Source organism: Carassius auratus, chromosome 1, assembly GCF_003368295.1.
Source record: "Carassius auratus strain Wakin chromosome 1, ASM336829v1, whole genome shotgun sequence".
Classification (NCBI taxonomy): domain Eukaryota; kingdom Metazoa; phylum Chordata; class Actinopteri; order Cypriniformes; family Cyprinidae; genus Carassius; species Carassius auratus.
The window spans coordinates 17,470,903-17,481,947 of NC_039243.1; the positions used below are offsets into that span (position 1 = coordinate 17,470,903).

Genomic DNA, 11,045 nt, shown 5'->3' on the forward strand with positions numbered 1-11,045 from the left:
CAGCTTTGCATCACAGGAATAAATTATATATATATATATATATATATATATATATATATATATATATATATATATATATATATATATATATATATATATATATATATATATATATAAACAAGTATTTAAAATGAAAACAATATTTCTAAATATTACAGTTCGTAGCGTATTTTATTTGATAAGCATAAAATATTCTTTCAAAAACATTTAAAAGGTTAAGGGGTTTAACGCAGTTCAGAAAGTGTTAAATGTTTAAACATCTACATGCTTTCATGCTTTGTGAAATGTAATCAAATCCTCCTTAAAGGGGTCATAAGATGCGATTTCAATTAAATCCCCTTCAAAATAAAAAAATAAAAAATAAAACATCATTGGAAATAAGATAAATTTAGCATAGCTCATTCATGGGTTTCATTTAACCCAAGAATATTAAATCATATTTAATATGAAAATTTTCTAAGTTATCCACAATCTTCTATGCCTTTAACATTTATATCTCTCTATCATCGCTGTGTTGTACTGCATTATGATTTTCTCCCCAAAATAACAACTACAAAGATTTGATTATAAAACTTAAATTTAATATTAAGACATATTATTGGGCGATAAAGTGTGACTGTAAACTGTAAACTGATATATCTATGAATTTTATGTAAATAGAATATATATGTATATATGTGAGTTTTTAGCTACAAGGTTACATAAAAATGTAGAACGACGCTGTCATGTTTTCTTAAAAGGAATTATCTATAGTCTTGTGTATGTACATAAAAAAGAGAAGTGTTTTAAAAAATTCCACCACGAAGTTGTATTTTCTCTAAATTAGTTTACTACCTGTGCAGACTTCTGAGCACGACAGATGCATTCGTGTACTTGTATGATGACGCCCTCTGGAGACTAAAAAAGGTAATCACAACAGGCAGTAAAATCAAATTCTCTTCTCTTTGTTTAACCGACGCATACTGTAATGAACAGGTGAGCAAGAGGATAAGACTTTGTAAAGGACACTGGTTGCATGAAATGGGACTCATTATGTTCCTACTTAGTGTACTTGAGGCTTAAGTATTTAGTGTGGCAGTTCACATAAACAGGGGCTGTGTCTTCATTCATCGTCACTCCGTGACAGATGATAGACAGTTGACGCATCTAATGAACTGTTAGGCGTTGACGCCTAACCACGCCCCCCACATGTCTGTAGTCAATGAGCGTCGAGCATTACTCATGAGGGCGGGGTTTGAGTCTCAGCAACGTTTAGTTGTTTTCATCGACTGTGTGGCAGAAGTGCAAGCACCGTTGGCTATGCAGACGTAAACTAACAGCTGTCGATGAGGCCGCCGCCGACAATCGACCACGGCCGGGTTTAATCACCACGGAGAACTTTTTAAGCGAACGTTTGAGCATTACAGCAGCGGTTTAAGTGTTTTTCTGGCCATGGAGGAGAAGAAGGAGGAGGGGGAAGCAGAGATCCAGGAACACGGACCCGAGCACTGGTTCTCCAAATGGGAGCGGCAGTGCCTAGCCGAGGCCGAGCAAGAGGAACCGAGTGAAGAGGAGACCGAACAGAGCCAGCAAAAACTCTGGCATCTTTTTCAGAACTCCGCCACCGCCGTCGCACAACTGTATAAAGGTGCGAAATGAATAATAAAAAGTAACTTAGAGCTAGCCTTGGCTGGCTAACGCGGCTGACACTGGCAAACAAAGGACACTAACTCATAAGCTCGTAGGATAACTAACGTTACCTAACTAGATCTAATGGGATCTAATTAAAACGCAGACGGGTTATTTCATAGTAAAAGACACATTCAGGGCTTTATTCACATTATTTCGCCTCTTATTTGGCTGTTTTGAAGGTCGGTGTCGTTACAGATTAGCATTGATGCTAAGTGGCAGACGAGCGACATAAATTGACACACAAATCAGTTTCTGTGAGGATACAGTCCGTGAATATCACTGGTTACCCGTCTTTGTTTATTAACCAAACTAGTTACAACGTCTTTAACGATATTTTTGAAAGCTATTAAAAGCTTCACCCAGCTGGATGTCTGTCAGCAAAACAAAATGGCGAAGTGCAGGGAGGAGTATATCTGATGAAAATAACTCGATTTGTGAGCGAAAACTCCTCCGTTTTGAACTCGGACGTCATTTATGTAAACGAAAAGATCTAGGAATACAAACTACGTTATGAACGGAATAAGACGTGAGTTTTTTCTTAAACAACATTAATAGTATGCGAAACAAAATGGCGAAGGCAGGATTAGCAGGCTAAGTTAAAAGAGAGTGATTTATTTTGTCAGTGTGGGTTTTGTTGACATTTGTTGTTGTATTGATGAAACACTAAAAAGCTGGTTTAAATTGCAAGTACGCCGTGTTTTCATACACAAAGTTGTGGTTTGGACAAACCGGCACAATCAGATAAACTAAAGCTAGTCGACAAAATGGCGTAGAGTCAGTCCTCTTGCTACATATCACATTTAGATGTCGTGTAATTAATGGCTGTCTCAAAACACATAGAGCTTCTCATGTAGACCGCACTTATGGTCATCATAGATGCTTTTGGAACATTCCAAGCGCGTTTATGCGGCCCAGAAGTGCAGTAAGTAGGCAGCTCAGTATCTCATGACACACAGCCTGTGTGAGAGGCTGTTAAGGTACTAAATATAAAGCAGATGGTGGTTTAGTTGTCTTGAGTGTCTTTAAATACAGTGGGTAAATATGTGTGTCTTATTCGGACGGGAAATGATGTATCTCCACTTTGCAACGTAAACATTTCCTGTCTGCTCACTCCCTCAGATAGAGTATGTCAACAACAGGGCCTTTCCTTGTGGGTTCCCTTTCAAAATGCTGCAACTGCCGTCACTAACCTATACAAAGGTAAGTTGAGAAATGAACTGTTGTATTCTAAGTTCTTTGTCGTTAATTGGCAGGATTGCAGTTAATTTTTTTTTTATTTTTTTTGTGAACACCTCACTGTTTTTAAATAACTCAAAGTGAAGGAGTCACTCATTATTTTTGTTCATTTTCCCTGCTTTCAAAGACAACAGACCCATGCATACTACGAATGATAACTACATTAGTGTCCAGACCAACATAAATTGGTGTCAGTACCAACAGAAGCGTTCCACTTATTATAAGCACGTTACAGTTATGTCATCTGTTGCTTTAAATGCTTGAGCTCTTTAAAGTTAAGTAGATTCTGATTGGCTAATGTTTTTAGCGTTCATCAGCTGGAAAAAAAAGTGATTCCATCAATATCATTCTTCAACATGTTGTTATACAGATCTATCTATATACAGATAAGGCTATGGACATAATTTAAAGTATTTAAATATCTGTAAATCATGTCCATAGCCTTATCTGTACATTTAATGTAAATTTGTAACATCGTGTAGTGTAGACAATGTATATTCTGTATTTACTGCTTAATGCACTTCATGTTAGACGCTAACTGCAATTTGTTGCCTTGTACCTTACTTGTGCAATGAGAATATAGTTGAATCTAATCTAATGTTCTAGTTGCGGCGTGAACTTGCCTATTCTCATAGAATTAGAATGATTATTAAAACTTTATCGTTACAGCTGACGTTAATGGTGTTGAATTGAGCATTAACTATAGCACAAACCAATAGCATTTGAGCTTAGGCTGTAAGGAGCAAAATCATTGGTTGGACCTACACTCTCTAAAATGTACCTGTAAGTAAGAGCTGTAAAGCGTACCTTAAAACCATACAAGTACAGAGTAAAAGTACAGATACCTAACAGTGAAAATCTCTCCACTACAAGTCACCAATCTCAAAACAACTTGAGTAAAAGTCTTAGAGTATCATATAACGGTACTTAGGCAGGGCTTGACGCTTTCCTTTTTCCCAAGGAGCACATGTGCTCCTATGTTGAAAAATGTAGGAGTATATAAAAATTTTTTAGCGGTGCAATACAAATTTTTCAGATTATGTGTTATCTTAATAAGGGGATATAAGGAGAAATTTACAAACACAATTATTTAATTTCCCAGAATACAGAAAGTACACAAGGTTTTTAAATAATTTTGCTTCAGACTCTATTTAATAGGCTATTTATGTAATTATTTATAGTGCTATTAAATTGTATGTACATTTTCACATTTCACAGTAGTTGTTGAACTATTGAGTTTTGGATGGTATATGGTTTTATCACAATATATAATTTAGGTAGTAAAAAGTGTTGTCCTCCTAACAGGTTAAATTACTTTATTAAAGATCTTTAACTAAAATACTTTATTTAAAAAAATAAATAAAAAATACACAAATGTAAAGTAAACAAATGTAATAATAATAATAATAATAAAATAACATAAGGTAACACTTTATAAGGACCCTTTAGTTAACTTTATAGCAGGTTAACATTAACAATGAGCAATAGCTGATATAATGTATTAAAAGTTGAATTTAAAGGTACAATTTTGTAAGACATAAAAAAAAAAAATCCAAAAACCACTAGGTTATATATTTTGTCCAGCTGATTACTAACAATATCTCTGTTTTCAAGCACTTGTAAATCATGAGAAATTCCCATTCTAAACAGTGAAACGGGGCAGTGCAGTCGCCTGTCAATGATGTAGTTACCCTTTGTTACCACCTTTACTGATGTAGAAACCACCTGACAACAGTGTCGCGTGGACAAATGCGGAAGTAGCTTCACGACAAACTTCAACTAGAAAGTTTGTGTTTTACTCGACAGGTGAGTCATTTTGATTTGTATCTTAACAGAAAACGTATGCTATTATAACGATCAACAAGATTAGTATTATGGGGCATCGCGATTGTTATTGTTTTGGTAGTGCGCCCTCTAGTGGCAGGTACTACAACCTGTACTTTAATATGAACTAAGATTAATAAATGCAGTCATTGCTTTTTCATTAAAGAAAAATGCCACAGTTTTCTATATTACACTGTTTTTTCCTCAACTTAGACGAGTTGAAATGTACGTCTCCCATCTCAGTGCGTGCACTCAATTGCTGTATCACATGGAGCCACTATGCTAGTGTTTAGCTTAGCATCATTCATTCCTTAGGCTCCAAACAGGGATGACTTTAGAAGCCACCAAACACTTCCATGTTTTCCCTATTTGAAGACGGTTACATGAGTAGTACACGAGTAAGTATGGTGACACAATAAAACGTGGTGATTTTGTGGATAAAAAATTATAACTAATGTATGGTGGAAAAGCACTTAGCAGCACTTCGACCCTTGGCGTAGTAATATCATCACTCCTGAAAACTCCTCAAGTTGGTTGTATTGACGGAAATTAGAGGGGAAGGGGTAGTTTTCAGGAGTGATATTACTGTTCCAAGGTCGAAGTGCTGTATCGCTGTTTTCCCATGAATAAATTGATGAGATTAATACATTTGTTATAGGCTACCGTGTAAGTTATGATGTTTTGTACATTTTATTCACACTCCTGCTCCTAAATACAATTTCCAGTTTGCAAACATCTATTTTAGTCACAAATGCGAGTGAAATGCTTGCACTGTGAGACCAGATAAGCATTTTACTGAATATAGGCTCAAATATGGAGTAGTCAGAGACATGCCAGTGAAAAAAAGAGCTGATTTTTGAGGAGAGCAGTCACTTTTATTTTCTAAAACTTAAAGATCGAAAGGTAAAAAAAAACTTCCAAAAGGTATAACAGATAAACAATGTTAAGTGTTTTTTTTTTTGTTTTTTTTTTACTTTGTTTATTCAACTTTTACAATTATAACAGAATAGTGATAAAATAATGTTACGTAAAGTCAATGCATTCTTGCACTGGATGACCTGGTTTCAGCCTCAATGCCATTGCTAAGGAACTCACATACACGTAAAGTAGCCTTGTTGACAGGTTTGGGGGAGGTAAGGACAAAACACACAAGATATAGTACTTTCAGTGCCCTGTAGTTGGCAATATCAAATAAACTTTTGCCATGCTAGGTGCCATGCAAAATGTAATGTGAAATTGCAACACTGATAACAAATGTAGTGAAGTAAAGATTAAAGGTTTGCTAAGATTTTTTTATACGCAGTAAAACTACAGAGTATCCAAAAAGATACTCGGGTTCAGTAATGAATTCCATTTACTCAAATACTTAACACCTCTGCTGTAAGGTACTAATATGTATTATTTTGAGTCATAATCGAGCAATATTGAGCAACATTTGAAGTGACAAGGCCGCTTGTTCCTGAATGAATAGCTGCTGACTGAATGATAATGATGTTTGTTAATGATGCCCAGTGTTTTGTTGTGAAACACTGTTTTCTATTGAATGGGGTAAGTGAAAAATTCAACAACTTGGAGCACAAATAAATTTTGTGTACGTTGCAGAAAAGACCACAGAACAAATGAGACTAGATTCTAGATTCTCAGACTCCAGTAGTTGTGTTATAGATTGCAGTAATGACACCTTAAACCCATCACAGACTTGTACAGCATTGTCTGCTAGCAAAACGTGAGTCATACAAAAGTTTGTCTGTTTGGTTGGGTTGATGAGAGATGATATGGTGGGGAGGATGTCAGATGTGTCATGTGCATGATTTGAGTCACGCTATTAGCAGCTGTCAGGAACAGGGAGTGTTTGTGTGTTCAGTTTACTGGAGATTACTGCCTACATATTGACTGATTTAGCAAGTTGGCTATTGTAAGACATTTTCAAAGCATATAGGATGTGATCAGTTCAAGTTTGACTGCTTGCTTACTGAGTTCTGTATTTATCAAGCAAAAGTTCAGTGTGCAAGTTCACAGTTAGAATTTTGACTGGATTTCGAATGTGTATTTTCTTTAGTCCATCACTTTTCTTCCAACTACCTTGATGAGATCTCTTGAATCATTTCATGCACCCCATCTCACGATTCTGTAAGCGTATAATTCACTTCAGTCTGGTTCCAGCCTAGCAATGGAAATCCTATAAATTGAAACAAACCTTCATGCCTGCCAGTTATGGTTGAAGCAGTATATTTGTTGCTGTTATGGATTAAAAATAAAATATTGTAGAACAGTTGCTGCTGTTCTTTTCGGATATGATACTGCTGTTCTGGCAGATTGAAATTTATGGTGTTGCGCAATTTCTTTAGAAATTAATGATGTAACATTTACATAATTACATTATTAAAAGCTTCTTATTTTAATCATCAGCAATAATTTACCTGCTGTTCAGTTTCCCCCTCATAAGAAAAACTTGCTCTCTGCTTGATGCTGTATAACATTTTCTGAATGTCATTAGAATTTTTAATAGAGACTTACATCACTGAGCATAAAACACCAGGAGACATTGATGCAGCTGTGCTGATTCCTGACATATGTACAGAAATGCTCAGGCTGAGTTTCCCCCCTCAATTTCCAGAAAGTGTTGATGCCCATCAGCGGAGTTATGAGCTGGGTATTCAGATTGGTCATCAAAGACGAAATAAAGATGTGCTGGCGTGGGTGAAGAAAAGGAGGCGGACTATTCGGCGTGAGGATCTTATCAGCTTCCTGTGTGGTAAAGCCCCACCGCCACGTAGTTCCAGGGCTCCGCCAAGACTTGCAATGGTGTCACCAAGCCGACCCACGTCCTCAGAGACAAGTTCATCTGTAGAAACAGACCTGCAGCCTTTCAGGGAGGCCATTGCTCTGCATGGTGAGTGAGCTTGACGACAGTGCCATTTAATTGCTTGATTGCTGTAGGTCCAATTTGCAAAATGGAAATGCTTGCATTACATATTTATATTTCGTATTTGTTTCCCTATGTGCGTGTTCAAGGTCTAAGCGGAGCCATGGCGAGTATCAGTATGCGCTCCGGAGCCCCAGGTTCACCTACACACCTGAGTGCCAGCTCCGCCCCCAGCCGCCGCAGAAATGGTCTCCACGACGTGGACCTCAACACTTTTATTGCCGAGGAGATGGCCCTCCACCTCGACAACGGAACTCGGAAACGAAGTTCTGCACAGTGCAATGATGTCATAACAGACTCGCCCACTCACAAACGCAATAGGATGATCTGAGCTCTTAAGAAAAGAAAACGACAACAGAGAAGTACGTGAACAAATGCCACTCTTCAGTCATCCTCCCATCTTTATTCAGACCAGGAAATAAAAGCATCCAATAACAGTGCTCACCACAGCCCAGCACGTTCTCTGATTGGTCTAAAGAGCCCAGTTGAGGCGATTGGTGGGAGACGGTGTTCAGTGCAGAGGCCTAAGTGCCCTTTCATAGGATCCTGTCGACAAACACACAACACTTATTCACTATATTGCTGCGTGAGCTGATTGTGTGCATGTAAGGTTGCGTTACGGCTGAACTGAGATGCGATCGGATACAGGAACAAGAAAACATTTTTGTGTGCATGTTTGCAACATAATGAGCAATGTCTGTATGATTGCGTGTGTATACAAGTACTTGATGTGTGTGAGTGTATGACTGATGAGTTTTGTGTTAGTGTGTTTGGTACCTGCCTCTTCCTCCAGCACCTGTCACTGCCCCAGCTCTCAGTTTCCACGCTGCGGCTTTGAAAAGCAACAAATGTTTTATTTTAATATTATTGTCAATGTCATTCATGTTTTTTTTTCTTCTCTTAATTCTGCTCTCGTAGCAGGCACAAGTGTGACTGTGATAGCCATACATCCGCTGACATGCACATCTCTCAATCACTCTTACTTTAGTAATTTCCCTTCATTCTTCCTGAGCATCCATCTTTTTTCCATTCATCCTCTTTTGTCACTCTTTTCCCCAGCACCTTTGTCTCCACTGTAACATTATGTAATGTAAATACATGTAGGTGCTGACATAGACTTGTGGTACATATTGTAAAAAAAAAAAAGGAAAAAAATAAAAGCTGTGCAGAGACCATTGAATTGTTAATGTACAATAATGATTCTTGCATTAAAGAAATCAAGCTTTTAAATACCTTTTTTCTGTTAACTTTTTCATCTGACACATTTCAGGACAAATAGGATTTTATTATTAAACTGGATTAAAATGCTAATATATTGAATGCACATGCTGTTGTATAAAAAAGTGCAATCTGTTACTGTTCACTTGACAATCTGTGAACAACAGCTGCCAATAACAATGCTTTGAAAATGATTGCTTGTTCCCATGTGTTCTGCTGTGTTTGAACACTCAGTGAATGTGCATACATAGGCCGGAGATGCTACAACCCCACAATATTAGCTACAATTAAACAATTTAGTTTTTAAGATGTCATGTCCTCCGTAATGGAAATATAAAGGGCTTTTAATAGGGTTTTGTAGAACTAAAAAGGAAAAGAAATTAGTTTTGTTGAAGGAACATAACGATTCGGATAGTTGTTGAAATGTCTCTGGCAGGTGTCAACAGTATGCCATGCTATACTCTGAAATGATATTAAACGTTCTTTTAAAATTTATTTTAAAAATAACTTAAAAAAAAAAGGACTACAGATACAGCACCAGTAAAACTTTAACAAAACTTAATATAAAGATTTTCCTTTATAAGGTCATATACATTTTAAGCTGAAATCATTCTAAAAATATGACCTAGTACAGGGTTAAAGGAGTAGTTAAACACGAAAACGACAGTTCTGTTAACATTTACTCAACTTTTTTTTAAAAAAATTATCGTAAAGTTTTGGAACAAATGAAGGGTAGGTAAATACATTTTCGGTAAACTATCGCTTAACTTTTTTTTATTAGTATTTGTTTTATCCTCTCTCTTCACTGTTCAATGAATTCTATAACTATACATCTATATTCACAACTATTTTCACAAAATGACAGTTCAGAAAAAAACTGCTTTAACTTTATTGAAGGCAAACACATTTTAATATAACTATGTAGTAGTAGCAAGAACTATGATATCTTTGCTACTTTGAAACTAAAGTTTTCATCATTTTTTTCTCATTAAAGTAAAAAAAAAAAAAGATCCAAGCAATAGCAATAACTGAATACACGAAGTCTCAAAATGATTTAAAATAACGACAAAACTACTTCTAAATATAGGCTATAATTGAAGTAGAATTAAATATAAAACATTACATATAAAAATGAAATAAAAAAATCCTGTGTTTTCTGGAGCAATAAGACAGACTGAAAATCTTGACATCCGGAACGTTTCAGTCAACCGTTCTCCACCGGTTTCTCAACATCCTCTTCTCCCTCTTTCTCAAGCGGAACCTGTTTGTTCATTGATAAAATAAGCGTTCAAGCGTTGCGTTGGGTGGAACGCTTCCTATCGGTCACCCGCTCTCTCTCTGTACACTGTCATCGGCTCCGCATTCCTTTACGCTGCTGTCAGTGTCCTCCGAATCAGACGACCGTGAGCCCATCACCATAGCAACACGTTACATATCTAGAAGTAATATTTATCCTTCCTAGCGAAGGGAAACCGAGGCTGTTTTTATCTTCTGTGGTGTAATGCAGATCAGCAGTTAACAACACACAGAAGCGTGACGACGAGCGCGTGAAAAACCACATCCACCAAAAAACACCAAATCGCTCTTGCAGATCGCGTCTGGTCGACGTAGATTGTCTATAAATGAGTTAAACGCTTCGTTTGAAAGTAGTTTTGGCGTGAAAAAGGGCAACACAAGGTGGTTTTCTGTCTCTTTGAAGAGAAATAAGAGTGGGAGGGAGACTTGAGAGAAATGTATTGTACAGAAGATGAGCTCACTGGTGCTGTGCTGAATGAGAAAAACCACGAACAAAGCTTCGTGAGTGGGTAGAGGGAGAGAGAAAGACAAGAAGGAAATAAATGTGTATATAAATAAATAAATAAATGTGCCTATCTATAATGCACAACAAACACTTAATAATGCCGACACGCACACATTACATACAATAAAACTTGTGTCATCATCTACTCATCCTCCTGTCATTCTAAACCTGAATGATTTTCTTCGAACACAAAAGATGTCAGGCAAAATAGACTATAATGAAAATACCAATCAAAATAATTTCTTATTATTTTATTATTATTATTATTATTATACCTTTACATGAATGGTGACTCAGGCTGTCATGCTCAGTATTTAAAGGAATAGATGACCCAAAAAAAAAAGAAATTTGCTGAAAATACCTAATGCC

The 11,045-nt window shown here is 36.6% G+C and overlaps 1 protein-coding gene across 1 annotated transcript; it reads left to right on the forward strand.

Annotated features, from left to right (window-relative positions):
- The first annotated feature begins 1,249 nt into the window (after positions 1–1,249).
- Positions 1,250–8,890, forward strand: LOC113092756 (UPF0472 protein C16orf72 homolog). Its single transcript, XM_026258524.1, has 4 exons — positions 1,250–1,627; positions 2,791–2,871; positions 7,349–7,624; positions 7,747–8,890. The coding sequence occupies exons 1-4, from the start codon at positions 1,432–1,434 to the stop codon at positions 7,986–7,988; spliced, it is 795 nt and encodes a 264-aa protein (XP_026114309.1). The 5' UTR covers positions 1,250–1,431; the 3' UTR covers positions 7,989–8,890.
- Positions 8,891–11,045: the final 2,155 nt, after the last annotated feature.

What these genes read in the sequence shown, in the direction of transcription:
- LOC113092756 (XM_026258524.1), top strand. Translation starts at nt 1,432, where the DNA reads ATGGAGGAGAAGAAGGAGGAGGGGGAAGCAGAGATCCAGGAACACGGA. An exon ending in CGTCGCACAACTGTATAAAG is followed by an intron (nt 1,628 to 2,790) that starts GTGCGAAATGAA and finishes TCACTCCCTCAG; the next exon opens with ATAGAGTATGTCAACAACAG. An exon ending in CGTCACTAACCTATACAAAG is followed by an intron (nt 2,872 to 7,348) that starts GTAAGTTGAGAA and finishes CTCAATTTCCAG; the next exon opens with AAAGTGTTGATGCCCATCAG.